We start from the raw sequence: 23,972 nt of genomic DNA, 5'->3' as shown, positions 1-23,972 counted from the left end.
CTTAAAAGCATAATTTTACCCCAATATGGAAAAACAAATGAATTAACTAAACAATGTCTGAAAATAGATATACAGGTATCCATTTATAGAGAAAGATTATCTGCATCTCAAAGAAATTGTTACCATGCTGGCAATATTTATTCAAGATGCAATCTAAATCTAAGGACAACAGGATCATTTTTCATTTCTCAGATGGACGAAGAGAGAATTTCCCAATGAAAGTCAAATTTGTGACTGATTTATACTTAAACTGCAAGTAGAACAACATTAATGCTTCTAAAATTGCTTCTTTAGCATAATTCCAAAGATTTATGGTCAGAATTACAGGTTGACAATAGAGTCAGTCAATCTTAAGAGGTAGATTGCCCTTCTGTTAGGCATAGCAAGGCCAACACAACTGCAAGATCCTTTAGTTTTGTTTTGCAACCCAATAAGTAAGGCTACTTTAGTCAGAATATTATTTACAAGCTCACAAATTTCCAAACATTCTGAAGCCACTTTCCTCTTATTTCAATCAAAATCTCCTTCCTTTTTCTATGCTGCCTAAAGAGCTAAGACAATAGCCCTCCAGCAATTTTTGGACTACAACTCCAATAATCCTGCACCATTGGTTAATCTGGCTAGAGCTAATAGACCAAAAACATCTCAAGTGCCACAGTTGCTCACCCCTATAGTAGACTGTTGTTAATAACATGTGGGCCTACATCTGTATTGAAATATAGTACCACCAAAAATACTATGGCCTTCTTAGCATGCATCTGTCCGTGTTGTCTTCCTTCCAGATGATACAGTGGCCCCTTGGTATCTGCAGGGAGTTGGTTCCAGTACCCCCTACAAATACCAAAATCCATGAATGTTCAAGTCCCATTAAATACAATGGATAGTAAAATGGTGTCCCTTATATAAAATGGGGAAAAATCAAGCTTTGCTATTTGGAATTTATGTATATTTTTTAACATTTTCAATCTGTGGATGCTTGAATTCCTGCATAAAAAAGGGCCAACTGTACATGTACAAAAACAGGTTAGAATTTTTACCAAGAAACTACTGACAGGATTACACTACATTGGAATCTGAGTACTATACTGTGATTATGTGAAACACTGAGACAAAAACTCCCCAAAAGTTTACCTAAAAATACAGAAACATTTTTTAAAAAACATTGATGGTTATAATCCCATCAGTTCACGAACTCTGCTTCAATAAAATTTTCACATTTTAGAAGTTGTTTATGTTTGTTGTTTATGGATCAATATTACTGTTTGTGCTAGTTTATGTAACTGTGCAGCAAGCCCAGGAAAGCTGATGATACAAATTTTGAAAACTAAGTTCTTTGCATAATTTATGTGGAATGTTTTTGAAATCCAATGCAGAAGCTGGCCCTCCACTCCTACCACCAGTGCATTGTAAAATACGTAGAAATGAACTGATGGGATTATAACCATAAAATAAAAATAATTTTGAATGAACTCAGTGAAGCTTACTACCACCATATAATATGCTTGGGATGAGTTCATTAGCATAAAATGTCCCTGTGCTGCTAATATTCTCATTACATAAAGCCTAGGGAAATATTCCAGAACATGCTTACCGAAAGATTTAATTTAACTTGGAATAAATAAAAATTAATTCAGTGTTTATGCCAATACACCCTAGTTTTTAGATTAACAAGAAGAATTTAAACCACATCCTGGTTAAAAAAAGATAGAAAGAAAAGATCAGAACTTTAGAAGAATCAATATGCACACAAAAAATAATCACCAACACTACATCATGGTAACCATTATTTTTCTCATGTAAGACCTAGGTTTACTCTTTCACCTGGCAAAATTAATTTGTGCAGAGAATCAAATTACGAGGGGGGGGGATCAGTGGAAACACAGAGGATACACATTATTTCTCTTACAAGAGCAGTCCTTTGAAATGATTTTATACAGGGATGTAAGATTCACAAGAAAGGGAAAGAATGGATTTCTCACCAGCTTCACAGCTAGCCCCAGTGAATCCCTGTGGACAGGCACAGACATTGGAAGCAATGCAAGCTCCTCCATTTCTACAACCATCTTTGCAGTAGGCTGAAAAAAAATGAAATAATAATTATAATTAGGGGATCTTTCAATACTACTGTGAAAAACAAAAGCCCTTCAATCAATTATTTCTTAAATGAATGTCTCCAAATGTAAAAGCACTTTCTTCCACACCTGAACATAAACCATTTTAAAGGGATCTTGTAGCACCTTTCGGACGTGTGCTAAACTTCTTTTGCACAATTAATCTCAAAGGTGTTACAAGAATCTGTGTCTTGTTCACTCACTGGAATTTTCCAGTGATCATGCTTTTTATCCCTAAACTGAAGAAATCAAAATTGTTTGGAAATCATTGTCTCATAATTCATTTCTGACAATGAATTTGGTGAGTCCAATTACATTAACATGATGTATGTGAATGTTACAGGAATTCTGTACTTTCCATTCTTCTTGTCTTACTGAAATGGTGCTCACCGAACACATTGGAGGCTGATGGTTTCAATGTCAGTGGGGTGGTGAATTGTCCTTTGAGTATCAGTCTTATCTTTAAAGTTTTCCAAAATGCTGAACCTGTTTTGGGAACAGGGTTTGCCTCACTAACATTGAATCCATCATTGTCCACTGGCACAATGTTCAAAAGCCCAAAGCACTATGGAAGAGGCTGGCTGCATGGATGTTTTCCCTGTAGAATTGTCAGCCTAATAGAAAAGTACATTCCCAAAGCCCTGTCTGTATTTTTGTGACTCTACCCTTGTTTTTACAACTCTTAATTACAAAAATTTTTTATAGATAAATTAGAATCTTAGCTGTTAATTCATCTAATGGTAGTTATTTTTACTTAATGGACATCAAAGGCCATTTTCTTTTAAATAATGTGGAAATGCCAGCAGAAAATTGGCCATGCCTTCAACACTCTGGGTGGGGGAAAAAATCCTAAACTCAACCATGGCTTTATAAAATTGAAGCCAATGCTTGCTTGGACTGCATATGCACTGCAGGAATAATTCAGGCTGTCACCACTTTAACTGCCACGGCTCAGTGCTGTGGAATTCTGGGATTTGTAGTTTCTTGTGGCACCAAATCTCTCTGACAGAGAAGGGCAAATATCTCACAAAACTACAAATTCTGGAATTCCATGGCATTGAGCCATGGCAGGTAAAATGGCATCAAAATGAATTATTTCTGCAGTGTAGATAGGGTCTCAAACATACAGAATATAGTATATTTATCACTGGAAGGATTATATAGGTGAATGCACCAAAGAAGCTCATGGTCTATGCGAGATATGTAGATATTTCATTCCAAAGTTTTGGATGAGCCATTCTCCCTACCCAGATGACAGTCTGCCTATGTAACAAGCAGCTATAATCACAGTTTTCCAGGCAAGTTTCCAGGCGTTTTTTCCAGGCAAGCATTCTCTGACGATGCCAGCCAGAGATGCTGGCAAAACGTCAGGAAGAAAATCTTCTAGAACATGGCCACATAGTCTGAAAAACCCACAAAAAACTATGGATGCCAGCCATGAAAGCCTTCAACTTCACATGATCACAGTTCTTCGCTGCCTCTGCATATGGTGACATTTCCTTGTTATGACCTTGCTATTTTGTGAAGCAGCCTAATATTATATTATATAATGTTAAAATTATCTCATTGGGTATATATAAAATGGTACCATTTAAAACTGTTGAGCCTGAATATTCAAGATTCATCATACAGGTTCACAGGATTTACCAGCGAGATATAAAATTCAGCTGGTTTTAGGTTTGATATCTTACCTTTGCACACAGTGCCATTTCCAGTATAGCCTGGCTTGCAAATACAGTTATGTCCTCCTACGGTATTGAAACAGAGTGCATTTTCATCACAGTTGTGTTGGTTTGTGAGGCATTCATCATGCTCTGAAAAGTTAAAAATAAAGATGTGTTATGTGGATCAATCTGTAAAATACACAAGTGCTTTGGAAATCCATACTTTGATATGTTCTTCGAATTCTATCAGTATTCTTACCTTCCTCATATGCAATCTGTACTGCAGAAAAAATAGCATTTGACACCACTTCTGCTGCATGGCTTAATGCTATGGAATTTTGGGATTCATAGTTTTGTGAGATATTTTGCCTTCTTTATCAAAGTACCCTTGTACCACAACAAGCTGCACATCCCATAATTTCATAGGACTGAGCCATGCCAATTAAAAGTGCTTTATTTCTGCAGCATAGACTAGTCTCAATTTGCTAATGAATTACCACACTAAGGGTGAAATCCTAAATTCACTTACCTGGGGACAAACCTCATTGACCTCAATGAGACTTATTTCAGAATAAATATGAAGAATAGTAGCATCTTCTGACAGTGCAAATGTATTCATGTTTACTCAGAAAGATCACTGTATTTAGTGGAGTTTACTGCTAGTTTTAGTGAACATACAATTGCAACCTAAATGGCTCTTCCAATCTGGTTGTTAGAAATTAGGAGCAAGCAGTTTGACAATTCAAAGGGAAACAAAATACATATTTTTACTACAATGGTAGAATATATCCCATTTCTCTGTGGCGGTAGATTTTGGGGGTATTTATCATGCTCAGAAAAATGAACAGCAACTTTAGACACTCAGCAAAGTACAGGTAGTAAAACAAACAAGAATATATTTACATACTAACAAGCTAAAAATTGTCAGTAAATAGTAACAGTGATTCACAGTGTTTACTAAAAAAACCTAAGCAAAAGGAAAAACTGCTGCCTTTCAGTGTTTTGTTCCTGAAAGAGAAGAAAATTCTGTGAAATATAGTACATAACCCTTCCTACCTTCTTTTCACTGAATACATAACCAACAATGCAAAGCCAGATCAATGGCTACCAATATCAGTTGAAATGAGATTATGAATGCAATTTTAATCATTATGCAAAAAGGGAAGATGGCCCACTTTTGCACAAAAATCAATATGATCTGAAGTCTGATACAACTCTTGTTACTTAGGCAAAGATTTTTATTTTAATCTATCACAATTTTATCTTGCACTTCTCCTAAACTGTCAGGGGAAGATACATTTTACTGTACAATAACACTGGAGTTTATCAAACGAGATGGGAGGCTCTCAATTTCAAAGAGAAGATAGCAAGGTCAATTCGCAATTACGTGATTACTTATCACATCTTAAATTCGCTGTAATGGCCTCCCCAAATGCGACCCAGATTCTGTGTGCAGTAAGCCATCACATCCGTGGGTTTTTAATTGCAAACTGGAACCCTTGTGCATGCTCAGTGAGACCCCAGATGACTGGAGCATAGCATATTTAGGCGGGTGAGAGAGATGAACCAAGGAACCCCACAATTTACAAAAGAGGGGGGAGGGGGGCGGGAAGAATGGTTGAAAGAACATGCTCTATTCATGTTAAAATGAGCATACTGTATATTTTCACTCATCACATTAAAACATGAATATAATGGTTATCAACTAGCTCCGGGTTCATGCCTCTTAATTAGCAGGCAGCAGCCCCCCCCCCCTCAGCAATGATGAAGGACAAGTGGAAGCAAAATTGAAACCGAATTGCAGCATGGCTTCATAAGAACCCCCCTTCCGGATTTGGGGGGGGGACTAGGACCAAAGGAGACATGTACGTCACACCAAACAATAATGCACTGAGTGTGAAGTTGCCTAAGATCAGGGTATGTGACTTCGCTAGTTCACCGAATTTACTTAATTGTGGATTGACATGTGATTGCATTCGGAGTGCGTTTGGACTGCCAGCAATCGTGTGTGGTAACTTGAATATGCATGATTCCGTTCAGGATGATACTGGATTATACTTCCAATTTCAGTCATGTGACATCATCCACTGGGAGGTAGGTCAGGACAAGTGAATGGCTGAGTCAAATTCACAAAATAAACTCCCTGTCTGATCAGGGATGTGAACCTTGCTGTTTATAGGTTTAGACTGACATCAATCAGTATACGTCACTGGCTCCTCATAATTCCTCCCATCAAGATGTCTGCTTACTGTTTAATGTATATGACATGTTTTCTTGGCCCTGCCTGCATGGGCCAGGATACTCCTGGCCCAAGAGCTGCCCTCCCCTCCCCGTTATCTGGCTCTCCATTTCTGCACCAGAGCAATTGTCTGCTGGGTGTCGTGTTCTGAACTCACTGCTAATGGCAGTGTTCTGAACTCATGGCAGTGGCAGATGCACAAGGTAGCTCAGTGGGACACCCATGCAGACAACACCCCAATGTGGAAATGAAGGGCTCTAGATCTTCCTGGAAGATCTGGAGTATGAGGTAGGCTATTTTAAACTCCATTCACACTTGTGTTTTTGTGCTGGGTAGATCCAGGCAAATTCGTTGATGCAATAGTGAATCTGACCCAAATAGAAGTTCACACCACATTTGCCCCAATTGAATCTCTCCAGTACAATTTAATCCTGTCAAGTTCATACTGACCAAAATACCAATTAAAAATGGAGCCTCCTGATTGATCAATTTTGGGGGTTTTATTTTTGTTCTGTCAACCAAATGATGCACATCAATGTCACACTGTTGAAGGGGGGGGACCCCCATCCTTGGAGGATGGGGAGGGCAAGCCTGCTGGAGGACCCATTACCATGAAACTCCCATGAGAGCTGCTCCTTGGGAAGTTCCCACCCTTGCCATGAAAATCCCATGAGAGCTTCTCCTTGCAGGGATTCCCACCCTGCCAGCATCAGAGGAAGAGGAGGGCAAGCCTCCTGGAGCATCCCTTGCCATGAAACCCCACTTGGAACTGGCAACTAAGCATGAACACTCAAGGTAGACCTGTGGGATAGCATGGGTATGCTCCGCCCCTCTACTCACCCTCTGCCCATTAATCCCTCCCTTCAGGATGTCCCAAATGGGATTGGGAACAAGTTCACATTGGCGGCACCCTGATAAAACCTGCTTTTTTCCCAAAAGAAACAGGGGAAAACTCGATATTTTGAAACCTGCAATGAGGGGGATTTGCTCTAGGTCCATCCCATTCAGGTTTGCAAAACCTGGCAGCAGTGGCCCCATAATTCATTATACACTGCATCTGGTGCAGAACCTGCTGGACCAGACCCAGGGATTGAACAATAGGTCATCCAAACAGGATGACAAGAGAACAGGGGGAAAGCAGGTGTTTTGGCCCATGCAAACAAGGCCCTTATGTTTCTCAATTTCTGTGTCATTTAACAACAGAAACTGGAGCATATAAATTTTAACAGTAATTACTCTAAAACCTTCAACAGGTCACTTGAACTTTACTGACTACTTTCTGTTAATGAGAATGAAACTGCCATTTTTATGTACTCTTTCAAGTAAGGCTAAACAACTTAGGACTGCAAACCTGTTTGAATTTCAGATTACTCTTTAGGTGCTAACTAGACATTATCCTTTCAGAAATATAATTTTAGATGGTTGAGAAACACTATGGTAGCCTCTTTTATGCCCCCTTTGATGCTTCAGACAGCTAGTTTTTAAACTATGTTCCAAGGAACCCTGGAGTTCTTCTGAAGTTTATCAGAGGTTCTTTAAAGAGAAGATCAGCATTAACAGACAAGCCTTATTAAAATACAGCTTGAATACTGCTGCCAATCTTTTCCTGCAATTTACAGCCACAGGAAAATGGTAGGTGTGCATGTGGTTATTGCAAGGCACAAGTCTAATGAACCCAGTGTTAAATATCTGACATGAACTGAATTCCCCAAACAACTTTGTGTCATTGGAGAAAAACACAGGTTCCTTAGAATAGGTGTGGAAATACCATTCTTAATGAAGCTAGTTTGGAAGGTGGGACTTCTTTAGATTAAACCTCTATAATACACTTGAAAGTTTCAACAGTTTGCTGTATTTGCAGTAGACTCATCAAAATGTAGAATTTGAAACTATAGTCTGAAGTGGTTTTTGCAAATCATGGTTAGAGGCAAAATTGTCTGCATAACTTGACAGTTTTGGACATTGTAACAAACTGTGGTTCCAACAAACAAGAAAATGTAGACAGAGGTCTTCACAAAACAGTGAAAGAGACAGGGAAAAGAAAGATAATAGCAGTAACCAGTACATCTTTGATTTTCCATATTTGCAATGTGGGAGACTTTAGGTGGCAGTGAAAGGAAATTATAGTATGTCATCCAGTTTTCAGAATATGAAAAATTAGAACAAGATGTTTTAGCTAGGTGTGTATGTGACCTCTGGCTCCTACTCTGATACAAATAATAAATCTTAGCATTCTTTTCAGAGCATTTTGTCTTTTAATTCTTAAGTGTTCAGCAAAACATATTAATGAACTGCTCGTTTTGATTCTTGAAGCACACAATTTAATTACTTCCAAATCAGCATAAATAACTATATCATAACTCATAACATTTTCTAGCCATATCAATAATATTGCTGGACTATATGATGCAGTGACCTGCAGTAATAGTAAATTTTACAGGGTGACTCCAAGCAGGGAGAAGAATCATTCAGATAGGATAGGGATATTCGGAAAGAGGAAGAAGTCACAGCTTTGCAAATTAGGGTATCAATTGTGCTACGGAATTAAACTGATAGGTTTGCCTGTTGTGAAGTATTATCTTAATGTTATTAAAATGCACACAAATTATTTTTCTCCTTTCATGTAATGAAAGGAAAATTATGTGAATATATATCAACTATTGATAATGTTCAAATGTCTCATAATCCTTAAAGGATTATAGGCTGAGTTTTATCTCATTCTGTAAATTTGTTGAACTGATAACTGAAATTCCTTGGCTTCCCATGCCTAGTTATTATTTAATGTAGCAGTTTGCATTTAGAACAAGAACTGCTGGGCTTTCAAACGGTTATTGTATGGCAAGAAGGGACCACTCAGAAATTCAATCATTTTTTAAACTCATCTGTTTCATTTCTTCTGATGTCTGCTGATTACCTAGCTCTTCTCTTCTGTTCTCTAGTGCCCATGAGTATACTAAGCTATGTGTTACTGGCACTTGAAAAAAGAGATATTTATTCCAACAGTGGTATTCTTAAGTGAACCAACTTCACACATATTTAGAGGTACTCTAAAAGTCTGCATATGTATGTATGAACTCACCTGAAATTTAAGAATATCAAATCAGATCCTTTAAATGTGTTACTAGTGGCTTTTTTAAAACTGTTTTATATCTTTTACAAAAGTCAGAATATATATGCACAAAACAACAACAACAACAACAAGTTCTGATTTAACAATGTGAGTTAAATTTTGCCTATGGATGGATACAGCCATTAAGATTATTCAAATGTCCATGCCTTAGCACTAAAATAGACACAGAAAAGAAATGTGCATCTTAAGTGATTTGGAAAGTTCAGCATTCATGCTAACATGCTAAGTAATGTCACACTGTTAAAGAAAATTGATTAATTAACACTAGAACACTGAAATTATGAAATTAATTTATTGCATTAAATAGGACTGGGAATTTTTAATTTTTAAATTAAAAATTATAGCAAAATACTGAAAATGGCCAAAAATGGCTGCTCCCCCTCAATACTGTCAATTCCTCCCTAAAATACCAAAGTTAACAATGAACATTGCTACACACAAAAAAGACTGACCTCATTGGTTTTTAATTATTAAAAATGACTTTTTAAATTAAGATTTTAAAATGTAATATTCTAAAGGTATAACAAAGAAGGGTCACAGCTGAATATTAAAATGAAAATATTTGTTGTTGTGCGCCTCCAAACTGTTTCCAACCTATTGTGACACTAAGATGAACCTATCACAGGGTTTTCTTGGCAAGATTTTGTTCAGAGGTGGTTTGCCTTCCTCTAAGGCTGACATAGTGTGACTTGCCCAAGGTCACTGAGTAGGTTTTTAAGAGTGACCCTTGGTTTTGAACCCTGATCTCCAGAGTTGTAGTCCAACACTCAAACCACTCCACTCCACTGGCTCTCATACAGATTATTTACATAACTTTAAAGTGAATGATAAAGACAATGAAATAATTAGATATTTCCAAGACCTTGACTCAGTCATTAACCAAACTGGATATTATAGTCAAGAATTCAGAAGAAGACTAAGGCTTAGAAAAGCAGCCATGAAAGAACTAGATAAAATCATCAGGTGTAAAGACATATCATTAAATACCCAAGTCAGAAACATCCAAGTCATAGTATTTCTGATTTATCTCTCTAGTTGTGATAGCTGGATGGTCAAAGAAAGCTCACAGGAAGAAAATCACCTAATTGATTGAATAGTGGTCCTAGAGAAGAGTTCTACAGATATGTTGGATTGCTAAAAGACAAATAAATGAATCCTAGAACAAATCAGGCCTGAACTATCCCTAGAAGCAAAGGTGACTAAACTGAGGCTGTCATACTTTGGACCTATCATGAGACAACATGACTCATTGGAAAATGCAATAATGCTTGGTGAAGTGGATGGTAGCAGGAAAAGGACAGTACACTTGATTGAATCAATCAAGGAAACCGTAGCCCCAAGTTTGAAAAACTTGAGCAGGCAGTTGATGAGTGGGGATTATTCATTTGTTGTTGTTGTTAACCATCCTCAAGTTGTTCCAATTCATAGCAACCCTATGGATGAGACATCTCCAAGATCCCCTCTCCTCCACTGGTTCAAGCCCATTATCTCCTTGACTGAGAATGCATATGGTCTGCCTCTCTTTCTACTACCATCTACTTTTCCTAGCATTATTGTTGTTTCTAATGACCCATACCTTTTCATGATGTGGCCAAATTTTGACAGCCCCAGTTTTGTCATTTTGGCTTCCAAGGACAGTTTGGGCCTGATCTGTTCTATGTCCCATTTGTTTGCTTTTTTGGCCATCCATGGTATCCTCAGCACCAATAGGGTCACCATAAACTGAAATCTGCTTGAAGGCAAATAACAAGTGCTAACAACAAATCATTTTGAAGCCCTCCTTAAGCATTCTGTTTTTGTACAGAGTGGATGTGTCTGGCTCCAATTTTCAAACAAAAAGGGAATGAGAAAAAGGAGAGCAAAATCCAGCCACTTTTCTCACTTTGTGCCATTGCACTCAACTGCTTTAATCAGTTTCCCTCTAGCCCTGTTCCAATGTTAGAAGTAAACTAGTTAAGAATAAACTACTTAAAGCAACAGCACCATGAGATGAGATAGGAGAGGGACTCAGTTTTGCAATATTCTTTTTATGTATGCCCTTCACACACAGACACATTTTGTGGGAGAATGGGAAAAATAAAAGTTCAAGATATTCATTTAGTTTTGTCCTTAGCTGCATAAAACAGATGGGAAACAACTTGAGCACAGATTCTAAGAACTGCAGCCCTCATTGATACCAAGTACTGTTTGCATTCTCTTAAAAAGCAGGAAACAACATAGCAGCATTCAGTGCGTCTCAGTCTTGAGATTGCAAGGTTCAGGCGGTTTTCTTAATGGAATTTTCCTCAGAATATACCAATAACACCAAAACAACCATTCTAACAACTAAATAATGCAAGAAATAGAAAGAGAGAATACAGAGAGTGTTGTTTTTTAATCTTGCAGTAGTCTGTAGAAGAAATGAATACATATTTTACTATACTGCTGTAATTGAATTCTCAGAAGGATGCTTTCTGAAAGATTTCAGGTTGAATAGACAGTCATATGCAATAGTTCTACCACCAAAATAAGCAGCATCATTTCCCAGACCTGACATTTGATCACCAACAATTACACTGTCTTCTTTACTTTCACTAGCATTTTAGAACCACATATTATTTGTTTGGTCGGTGGGCTGGACTGACAGGTAGATTGTGTAGTTTAAAACTTTGCTATATAATGGGCTATTTTGTTGGTTAAGCAGTAAATAATTAGTTTCTTCACTGAATTTATTAGAGTAATTTCTGATGCTGAATTATCTAAATTCAAAGTAAAGATCATGTTTAAATTAAAGTAGATTAAATGTTTGTTAATAGCATATTTGTATACATTCATAATAACAGAACAGAATCGTAATGCTGCCAGTCTTAACACTATAGCTCTATTTCCATTAAATGTCTGACACAAATTGAATTCTTCATTTCACTTCATTATGTGCATGTTGAATGATGGACCTAATATGGTTCCCTACAGTTACTGGTAAAGCTGTTCATAGAGGGCTAAGAATATTACCATTGGACATGAGCTTTAGTGAATGTTAGGGATGCAGGACCCCACAAAAGTGGAAAAACTGTCAGTATTTTAAAAACCCTGCCCCAAACATGCACTACAAAACTCTCTGCTGTGCACCGAGGCCACCTTTGCCACACCTCTGGGGCCTTCCTTCTTGTTCCCCTTCTACAACCACACCGCAGCCAAGGTCTTCTCCTCAGTGGCCTGATTTCTTTCCTAGATGGGCAGGGGGATAGTGGGAAAACAGCCCAGCAATGGCAAACTTGGTAGAGTGGAAGGACATCTGATTCTGAGCACTGAGGCCACTGAGGAGACCTTGGCTTAGGGACAGGCATGGAGGGGAAGCAAGAAGGAAGGCCTTTCAGGTTAACAGTCCCAATTCCGATCCCTTCCTGAAAATCTCATGAGGCCACATGCTTAATCTCAAGTGGCACAAGGCATCAGGTAACCTAGGCATAATGTGTACATGAAAATGAGTTCTTAGCCTATCTATCCCTTCCAACCATCACAATGTCTTCAGATCTCTCATGAGGGGCAAAGAACCCTTCTACAGGGTGATTAAAAACGAATGCTGCAAAAATAAAGCTCTTTTTATTTGGTTTTGCACCATTCTTTTTCAATCACCCTGTAGTATTAGGAGGCAGGGACTTGACTTTAAAAATGGAGCAAATCCAAGAACAAAAAATCTGATAAAGCATACCCTCCAATACTTCACAGATGAACGCCAGGATGTATATGGGCAAATCTGGTCAAGATGGCAGTTAGCAATGAGTATTCACACATTAAGGAGAAAAATTTAAGCTAGAAGAGGCCGTAGCTGTTTGCTTTTGCCTAAGCCTACTGGGAAGGGCAAGATTCTACCTACTCTTCTCCCTTCCCTCCTTGGTTGCATCTGCACTGCAGAAATAATGTAGTCTGACACTGCTTTAACTCACATGGCTCCATGTTCTGGAATTCTGAGAAATGTAGTTTGTTGTGGTACCAGAGCTCTCTGACAGACAAGGCTAAATGTCTCACAAAACTACAGTTTCCAGAATTCCATAGCATTCAACCATGGCTATTTAAAGAAGTATCAAATTGGATTATTTCTGCAGTGTGCATGCAGCCTGTGTTAACTGAGTACAAACTAATTTTGTACTTTGAATTCAGTTTGCAGCAATTGAAGTAAGGTGAGGACAAAGGGCGAAAATAGGAGAACAAAAAAATGGGACATTTTAAAGACAGCTGAAAAAGTTGGGAGAACAGAGAATTAACCAGGACTGTCCCTGCCAAAATGGAATAGTTGAAAAGTAACTTATATACCAGGGTGATCTTACAGATCTGTAATTAATCGTAACTGGGTCTGTCTTGAAACTGATTCTTCAAGGTACCGAAACATCCTTCTGACTCTATTGATAGTACTAACATCCAACTGAAATGTTTCAAAAATATTGTTGCAGCAAAATGGCACAATCCACATGAATTCATTCTTCAGAATCCTTGTATAAGCTCCACAAATCTAATGTTATTCAAAAGATAGACTCTTGAAGTATTTAAGGACATTCAGACTTCAGATATATTTTACAGGGACAGTTCCTAAAGTTCAGAATTGTTGTCAGTGACTCCCGCAGTGACAAAGTAAATAGCTAGCTGCAGGAATCCGCCACAGAGCACAACAGTAGCAATATCTGTAAGTCAAACACAAGTATCATTTCCTTTCAGTTTGCCATAAACATATGTAGAGATCAATATTTTGCTTGAAAACTGTTTTAAGGAATGGCTGAACTTAAAACACTTTTATTCCTCTGTGACTAAAGCTTTACTACACAAAGAGATATATTTGCTCTTCTTCATTGATTACTTTTGCATTTCATTTTTCTTCCACAGAAGCAGATAGAATACTGCTTGGCTTAGGTAACAAGTAAAAAGCCACACCTAAAAATCAACCACAGTAAATCCAAGCAGACAGGAAGTCTAGCAACTGATTAATTTTATTTTACAAGATTCTTGAAGTATGGTTTGTTAAAGATGTTTAAAAGAGGGGTAGAATTTAAAATGTCAGCAGCATAAATTTACTTTTCATTTCAGCTTTATTTTCTTTTGGTGAAATAACATGTGAGGGCTTAAACCCATTTTCAATGTGATTTAATGTTCATTAAACTGACAGCAACAAGCCAATGTAGGTTTCAATGGTCATTGAATTATTCCTTGATAAAATATCAAAGAAATAGAACGCTAAGATATTTGCATGGATTTGTAAATCTGAATTTGCATATATATAGTCACTATAACAAGCAAGCAATTTCCACAAATTATTTCTAAATTAGGCTTATAGAACATCTCTAAAATCAATTTCACTATGACTTAGGAATCAAAATAAGTTGCATTCATCATTGCTGAGTTTTGAAGCTGTTAAATCGTGATAATTATGCTGATGATGTTATTTCCCAAAGTAATGGCTTTAAAATATATGAAGTTATCACTACCACTTTGTACAAGGGATATGGGTGAAATCCTTATACCCATGTATATTTTTCATTTTAGAATGGATGGAAAAGAGTATAAAAAATATTGTAATGGGACTTTCTTGTGTTCTTATTTCAACTCCAATCCCCTGAAAATCTGCTCCTTGGAGGACCATTTGGGGGGTGGGGGGTGAGGGCCCAGCAGATAGAGAGGAAAAATGGGGGGAAATTACTTCTTGCTTACATGAATAGAAGAGCAGTATCCAAGCTATTGTACTAAAAATTCTCGAAAATATATATTTTATAGTCTATGTTAAATGCATATCTATTTTAAAGACAGTCTACATTTTAAGAAAGGCATGGTAGCGATATTTTCCAGCTCAATGTGCTTGACCATAGCAAGTAAAGTTGGGGCCAAAACAGACCAGCCTAAAGGGCAATGTAACACCACCCCTGAAAGAGCTGGGGGGGGGGTGTCATCGGAACCACATGCCATGGCCCCACTATGGCTTTTTTCCAGCACAAAAAGTTTCACTGTTGTTCTATAGGGAATGAATTACACTACATTCCTCTAGATGCTAATCTGTTGTCAGATTACAGTATTTGTTTTGTGTTTTGCATCAGGTTATAGTGTTTGAGTGTAGAAAAGACTTAAAGATAAATTAGGGCACCAACAAACATGCCAAAATAAAGCTGCTTCGGGTCACTTTGTAGGTATGCTGTTTAAATGCTGCATGTGTCCTAAAAGACTGGAAGCTGTACTAAAGCCACGCTCCAGTCCTAAGGACTGCAGTGCAGCTTTGGCGCAGTGTCTGGCCTCTTAAGATGCGTGCGTCATTTAAACAGCATACCTACAAAGTGACCCGAAGCAGCTATATTTTGGCCTGTCTGTTCAGGCCCTTAGTCTTTTAAAAAAAGTACCACCCCATCCAATATTTATTGAATTATTATCATGAAGTTGTCCCCAAAGATCTTCAACTGTGTTATCCATGCATAAACTGTAATATATATTTAAAGATACCAAAGAACAAAAACAATCAGCACAAAGTCAAAAAGAATCTTTAAGGACAAAAAGGATTGATCTTGAATATTCAATGTATGCAGTAACTCTTTTTGCATTGCTACCTGGGAAAAAAAAACCCTCTATGAATAAAATATCAAGGAATCTTTCTATAATTCTATCTGAAACCAACATCTACCAGACAACCGCTCTTGACAGAAAAAGATTACATTGCTTTAACAATAGAAAAAGATTACATTGCAAAGTACTTCATACATACCTACTTCTATATAAAGGCTACCAAAACAGGTCCATGTAGCTATTAAACATTTTGCAGGAATGTACAGCGGGCCCTTGGTATCCACTCAGCTTTAGTTTAGGACTCCCTGTGGATACCAAAATCCATGAATGCTCAACTCCCATTATATACAATGGACTGGTAAAATGATGTCCCTTATATAAAATGACAAAATCAAGGTTTGCTTTTTGGATTTTTTTGAAATATATATATTTTCAAGATGTGGATGATTGAATCCATGGATGTAGAATCTGTGAATATGGCAGTCTGATTCTAATTGTGTATCCTAGCCTGATCATCAGAAGAGTGCCCATAACAGAACTATCTATATACTCCAAAAAAAATCACTAACACTGGAGCTTTACACACAGAATCTGCCGGCCAGCATAGCTAGTCTCTATACTGGTTGGGAATTTTGCAGCTTGTAGTCCAGACAAAAACAAAAACCAACAACAATAAATTCCAACTTCTGAGTACAAGTTTATAGCTGTTATAGCCACCACCATCACTTAAGACTAATACATATGTTTACTAAAGTAGCATGGCTGGTTCACGTGCTGCTCCAATAACTGAAACAACCACATAGATTATTTAACTGAGATGTTACATCCACATGAATCTCACTGATCCTCAGGTAAGCAACAATACACCGGAAAAAGAAGACATATCTTCAAGCTTAAGCAAGATGGTCTAAGGACTGTTTCTGAAATAAAATCCAGTAAGAAGTATTCTTTGCTAACAAAGGCCCTAACATGTAACTGCATTTGTCCATAAACTTCCCTAGCATTGAATTTCAGTCAGAATGATAGTTGAACCCATCCAAACTGTGAGCTTTTGACATTTTGATAAAGCCCATCTTGTTTGGACTTTTCCTCCTATGAAATACTTAAGATTAACTGACAGTTCATGTCTTGTTTTGTCAATAAATGAAGACTTCAACATTCACGGTGTTAAGTCCAACCTGACAGTGAGAAGGCATGTGGATTTGACTTTGCTTGTTCTGCTGCCACTGCCCCAGAGAAATAATATTTAATACAGCAGTCCTCCCTCCCATGGGCATGATGGCAGAGAACAGCAGGAAAGGAAATTTCCATATTCAAAGCCCTACTGGGTTCATGCCAGTGGAGTGTTTTCCTTTCCTTGTCCACGTTCTTCTACTGATTGCCATGCCACTTTGAGACAAGTTGGAAGGATTTGGCTCCTACACATCCAACAACAATGGGTTGTTGGATGGGGGGAAACAGAGAGAAGAGATGACAGAAAGAGAGAGAGAGAGAATGAATGAGTTTCTTTCCCCAGACAAACCCTCAACTCAAATGGAGGACCTGCCAGCAAAAATGGGGGGAATCACACACATGCCCAAAAGCTAAAAACACACAAATAAATTCATGCTTCCTAGTCAGAATGGAGGATGTTTTGGAATTCCTTTGGACAGAAGGTTAGAATGTAGGAATTCCATAGCACTTGTTCTAGGAAAGGAGGATGGCCCTAAAGCAACCCTCTCGTGGAGTTTCTTGGCCAGTCTCTTCAGAAAAGTGTTTGCCATTGCCATCCTCTGAGGCTGAGAAAACTTGCCCCAGATCACCCAGTGGGTTTCCATGGCTCAGTGAGGATTCAAACCCTCCAGAGTCCTAGTGCAATGCTCAAGGCACTACACCAGCCTGGCTCTGTACTCAGATGTAAATCCCCCTATTGCAATGGCATTTACTTGTGGGTAAGTGGCTATTACAACTGCAGTGTTGGATTCTATAGGAACCTAGAGCTCACAGAGGGAGTTTCCTTAGCTGAGCAAGGATTTGAACCCTGGGTCCTTTGCTGGCTGGGCCTCCTTGGGGAGTTGATGGGTCTGGGATGAGGGGTGCCTCTCCTTGCTGCCACTGCCACCATTCAAGCCAGGGCTGATGACTTCTTCTTCCTCACTAGGGGGCTGGCACTGGTGGGGCTGGACCAGGATGTGGCTTTTCTGTGGGTAGGGAAGGGACCCCTGAAGTGACCCTGGAGACCCGGGTCAGGATGGATGGATGTCCTCACCACAAAGGTGATCTATTCTTTTCAAAAGAGCCACTTTTTCATCCACACACACATGCACACATACACACCCTAAAGCTATAAACACAGCATATAAATTCATACTTCCTAGTCATGCTCGGAAAGGAGGACGTTTTGGAATTCCTCCTGGGCAGAAGGTTGGAATGTAGGATGAGTCCTAGGAAAGGAGAGGGGAAAATTTTTTGAATTTCCCCAAAACCAGGACAAGATGGGTTACACCTTCTGCCACTAGTCCCTCCCCTCCAGTGTGACGTGATTCAGGTCTGTTGTTCCCTCTTGCTGAATACATTTTCTAATCTATTCTTTTCAAAAGAACCACTTTTTCATCCATCTTCAAAAAAAGCTATTCTTTTGCGTGTGCCTCGCTTCATCTTGGCTCAGAACAAACACAGTTGAGACTGAAACCATTTCCAGTGTGAATGAGGCACATATAAACTGATAAGCAAATCAGTTTAAATAATAGTGGGAATGGGCCCTAAGACTGTTTTTATGCCATCGAAGAACCACCCACAGAATTAGACTGCACTGCAACAACTGCATTGTTCACCAGTTTCTCAGTAACAATCTTTCTTATATGAGCTCAGATAATTCTAGGGAAAATATGGTTCTACTGGGGGATTTAAAATGATCTATAAAATTACAGAAATCAAGTGAAAATTATCTAACATAACCAACAAGAAAGAGATGAATATTATGAAGAATGTACTAAATATACGTAAGCAACAGCTGTACTCTTCCATGCACTGTCGTTCTCCATGCATAATGTCCAGATAACAGCTTACTCACAAAGTTAAAACTGTGTCAGTTTCACCATCCTTTTTGCAATAGGTTGCAACTTTTTGTCTGGGCATTCCAAATGGCTAACTTGTCCCATACTGCCTTTAAAAACAGGTTTTATTCTTCAATTTTATTGCTGTTTGTTATAGTACCTTATTGTTATACCATCCTTTTAATGCCTATCTGCTGAAATACATTTTAAAAAATAAATTTGCTTAAAGCAACGTACACAAAAGATATGAAATAATAAATAATAATCAAATAATAAATTTTTTATTTATATCCCGCCTTCCTATGATCAGGGGGCTTACAGTAAAGTTTAAAAACAGCAACAACAATCCAAACAGCAATGCACACAAGATTTAAAATACAAAAAACAATACAAATACAACAATTTATCAAAATAACAGGTAAAAGCCCCTAGCCAACCTTCTGGCCACGAAGAGGGAGGAGGCCCACAGGGATTTTTATTCGGGGAATGCCAGTTGGAACAGGAAGGTTTTTAAGTCCTTCCTGAATGGGCCAGGGTGGTAGATGAGCGGAGCTCAGTGGGCAGCGTATTCCAAAGGGGCTGGGGCAGCCGTTGGAAAATGTCCTCCGCATGGTGGAGGCTAACCTTGCCCCAGGCCCTTCAGTAATTGCTCCCAGATGTTTCTGGGGTGCGAGGCGGAATGTACGGGGAGAGGCGGTCCTTTAGGTATCCTGGGGCCAAGCCATTTAGGGCTTTATAGGTATACAACCAACACCTCTATTTGACGCTCGGAAGCGAATGGGCAGCCAATGGAGGTCCTTTAAAAACCGGTGTTATATGGCTGGTCCTGGGAGCACCAGTGACCAGCCGGGGCTGCCATATTCTGCCCCATTTGCAGCTTCCGAGTTTGGTATAAGGGTTGCCCCATGTAGTAGAGTACATTGCAGACAATCCCAGTCTCGAAGTTACCAGAGCATGTTACAACAGTTTCTAGGTCCCTTGGGCCAGGTATGGACGCAGCTGGCGGATCAGCCGAAGCTGATGACAGGTGCTCCTGACTCCGTCGCATTCACTGCCTGTTGCAGTCAGTGCACGCGACGAGTCAAGAAGCACCCCCCAGACTGCGCACGGAGTGCTTCACAGGGAGCGTGACCCCGTTCAGGACAGGTGGAACCACGCATTCCTGGACCAGGAGAACCTATCCCTAGTACCTCCGTTTTCTCTGGATTCAATTTGAGTCGGTTTTCCCTCATCCAGCCATCTCCTACTCTAGACAGGCCACGAGAGGAGACGCCCTCCCCGGTCACTGCATCAGTCGGAGACATAGAGCAAAATGATTTGGGTGTCATCAGGCGTACTGATAACCCCCTGCCGCCCCATGTCTCCGGATGATCTCTCCCAGCGGTTTCATTGTTAAATGTTAAATAGCATGGGAGACAGAATGGCTCCTTGAGGGACCCCAGTTTTTAGGGGCCTCTCGTCAGAGCACACGTCTCCCAGCTGCCCCATCTGGGACCTCCCGGAGACGGTAGGACCAGAACCACTGAAGCGCCAGTGCCCCCGATTCCACCTCTGCCAGGCGTCCGAAGGATACCTGTTCTATGGTATCGAAAGCCGCTGGATGTCCAAGAGCACCAGCAAGGCCCGCTTCCCTGTCGTGCCCAGACGGAGATCACGACCAGGGCGACCATGGCCGTCTCAACCCCGTAACCCGCCGGAAGCCAGTTTGAAATGGGTCCAGATAATCCGTTCATCCAGACCGCCTGAAGCTGGATCGCAACGCCCTCTCGTCACCTTTCCCAAAAATGGTGCAGCGAAACAGGCCGATAATTATTATGTACCAGGGGGTCGAGGGAGGGCTTTTTAATAGGTTTTACTATGGCCAATTTAAGTTGAAATACCATTTAGAGCTTAGTCAGTAGTAGCCAAGTGGACTTCTTCACACATCTTGTGACCAGAACACAATAGTTTGTCCTTATATCCTCTTTTAGGTCTTCAGGATATAATATATATATCCTTTAATAGCAAAAACTATTGACCCATGGTTGGTGGCAGACAGGTTTTTGGACAACTTTACTATTAAATCTAATTTGCTTGTACTACAGGCTCTTTGATATGGGATGATTAACAGTGTACGATAGTTTAAGATGATGTTCAGTTTTTGGTTGAAAATTTAATATTGAGAGCTCCTTTCATTCATTTCAAAGTGCTTTTTGTATTAGTAGTTCTTCAGGTTATATGTTAAGGTTACATATGGCAATATTTGGGCATACTGTATTGTTAAACAATATATCATTTAATTCTAGTCGGTATTAACCCTGACTTTGTTATGACTTGTAAAATGTCAACAAAGTCACTAGTTGCCTGGACGTTTATACTGAGTTTCAGCAAATATGCTGTCTGAAACCTCAAGTCCTACCTTACATCACCCATTTTAGTGGAGCAATTTCATATACTGTATTATAGCCCAAGAACCTTCCTCTAAGATGAACTTAAAAAAAACTACAACAGAATAAATGGGCTTTTGCCTTTTATATAAGCTAAGTTATTCTATTCTACCTGTAATCAATTGGGCTGTATATTTCTTCAGAGAACCTCAAAATGACCATGCTATATTGGGTAAAAAAATGTAACCTAAATGTAAATTTAACTCAAATATACACAGAGTTACCTACCCACTGGATAGTATGAATGAATAATGGCTTGAACAATTGGCAGTCATGAAGGGAACCTCCCATTCATACTCTTTGCTTTTCTTTTGGAATGAATGAATACAGTATTTAACTGAATGGACCCTGTAATTTTTTTCATTCATTCCCAGATGTTCATCATATGCATATTTCTGGCTTGCCTTCGTACTTCATGAATAGTAAATTATGTTACCTGCTCAGTTGAAATTAAGCAGGCTTTAATAGTCAATGATGAAGGCTCATGGAAGCGCTGCCCATTCTTATGGAAGGGCACAGTTCCCACCTTTTCTAAATGATTATTTCTTAATAATATTGTTGACCCCTCTTTACTCCATTGAAGCATTTCTGTTGTATTTACAGCCCCATTGACATTTCAGATTATCACTGCCAAATTCTATAATTAGCTTGTAACATATGTCAATGATAGGGGATGTTTGCTAAAAGGATGGCAAAGTTAGATTTGCACAGCTTTCATCGTGTTTGGTTAACTAATGGAACTCCCGGACATCAGTATCTGCAAAAGGAGCAGCACTAGAGATTGTACTGACATGATAAGGGAACAGAGTCTCATAAGTGATCCCAGGGGAAAATATATTGTCAGCAACGTAATTACAGCAGGTAATTGTGTCCTTGCTTTTTTCAGTCCACCGAACAGGGGCCCAAAGCTGCAAATGCTTGTTACCTTGATGCTCAGGGTTTTAGAAAATCACATACAACTTAATGAATAAATGTAAAGAACTACATTATACAGATAGGTGGTTCTCCAATTAATGGGACTGATTCTTTGAAAAAGTATTTTCCTCTCTGTGTAGCTTATTATATCATTGTCTCCCAGTGCACAATAGACTGTATAGTATGTACAGTATAAGGAAGCTTGTTAATAGTGGTGCCCCGGGATACGATTATGTTACGAAATTCATAGAAACGTTTACATTGGAAAAACGTTCGGAACGATTTTTTTTCGGGTTAATTTTTTTCGGCGCGAAATCAAACCACAAAGCGCGGCTAGCGGTTTCCAGGCTAACGGAAGCCTTTCTCGGTTTGCAAATAACTCGGGTTCGAACGGAGCCGCGGAACGAATTATTTCGTAACCCGAGTAGCCTGTACTTTGGCCTTGTAATTTTTGAATTGTATATTAAATATGGTGATATAAAAATTTGTCACTAGAGATCTAAAAGGAAGTTGCTTTAAGCAAATTTATTTTTAAAATGTATTTCAGCAGATAGGCATTAAAAGGTGGTATAACAATAAGGACTATAACAAACAGCATAAAATTGAGAATAAACCTGTTTTAAAGGCAGTATGGGACAAGTTAGCCATTTGGAATGCCAACAAAAAGTTGCAACCTATTGCAAAGGTGGTGAAACTGACACAGTTTTAACTTTGTGAGTAGCTGTTATCTGGACATTATGCATGGAGAAACGCAGTGCATGGAAGAGTACAGCTGTTCTTACATATATTTAGTACATTCTTCATATATTCATCTCTTCTTGTTGGTTATGTTAGATAATTTTCACTTGATTTCTGTAATTTTATAGTCTTTTAAATCCCCCAGTAGGACCATATTTTCCCTAGATATCTGAGCTCATATAAGAAAGATTGTTACTGAGAAATGGTGAACATGCAGTTGTTGCAGTGCAGTCTAATTCTGTGGGTGGTTCTTCATGGCATAAAAACAGTCTTAGGGCCCATTCCCACTATTATTTAAACTGATTTGCTTATCAGTTTATATGTGCCTCATTCACACTGGAAATGGTTTCGTCTCAACTGTGTTTGTTCTGAGCCAAGATGAAGCGCACACGCAAAAGAATAGCTTTTTGAAGTGGATGAAAAGTGGTCTTTTGAAAAGAATAGATTAGAATGTATTCCGCAAGAGGGAACAACAGACCTGAATCACTCACACTGGAGGGGGGGACTAGTGGCAGAAGGTGTTGTAACACCATCTTGTCCTGGTTTTGGGGAATTCAAAATTTCCCCTCTCCTTTCTAGGACTCATCCTACATTCCAACCTCTGCCCAGGAGGAATTCCAAAACGTCCTCCTTTTCGAGCATGACTAGGAGTATGAATTTATATGCTGTGTTTATAGCTTTAGGGTGTGTATGTGTGCCTGTGTGTGGTGATGAAAAGTGGCTCTTTTGAAAGAATAGATCACCTTTGTGGTGAGGACATCCATCCATCCTGACCCGGGTCTCCAGGGTCACTTCAGGGGTCCCTTCCCTACCCCAGAAAAAGCCACATCCTGGTCCAGCCCCACCAGTGCCAGCCCCTAGTGGGAAGAAGAAGTCATCAGCCCTGGCTTGAATGGTGCTAGTGGCAGGCAAGGAGAGGCACCCCTCATCCCAGCCCATCAACTCCCCAAGGAGGCCCAGCCAGCAAAGGACCCAGGGTTCAAATCCTTGCTCAGCTAAGGAAACTCCCTCTGTGACTCTAGGTTCCTATAGAATCCAACACTGCAGTTGTAATAGCCACTTACCCACACGAAATGCCATTGCAATAGGGGGATTTACACCTGAGTACAGGCCAGGCTGGTGTAGTGCCTTGAGCATTGCACTAGGACTCTGGAGGGTTTGAATCTCACTGGCCATGGAAACCCACGGGTGATCTGGG

At 39.3% G+C, this 23,972-nt stretch overlaps 1 protein-coding gene across 1 annotated transcript in view; it reads right to left on the bottom strand.

The window, feature by feature from the left end:
* The window catches only part of NELL2 (neural EGFL like 2), a 145,233-nt gene that overhangs the window by 39,105 nt on the left and 82,156 nt on the right, over positions 1-23,972 (bottom strand). The window contains exons 16-17 of the mRNA XM_042469609.1: positions 3,803-3,925; positions 1,980-2,075 (exon numbers count right to left, since the gene is read on the bottom strand). Coding sequence (XP_042325543.1) covers positions 1,980-2,075; positions 3,803-3,925 — 219 coding nt within the window. The remainder of the gene's footprint in view (positions 1-1,979; positions 2,076-3,802; positions 3,926-23,972) is intronic.

Source organism: Sceloporus undulatus, chromosome 5, assembly GCF_019175285.1.
Source record: "Sceloporus undulatus isolate JIND9_A2432 ecotype Alabama chromosome 5, SceUnd_v1.1, whole genome shotgun sequence".
NCBI classification, from domain to species: Eukaryota; Metazoa; Chordata; class Lepidosauria; order Squamata; family Phrynosomatidae; genus Sceloporus; species Sceloporus undulatus.
The sequence above is the reverse complement of the archived record's forward strand: the minus strand, read 5'-3'. Positions and strand labels throughout refer to the sequence as shown.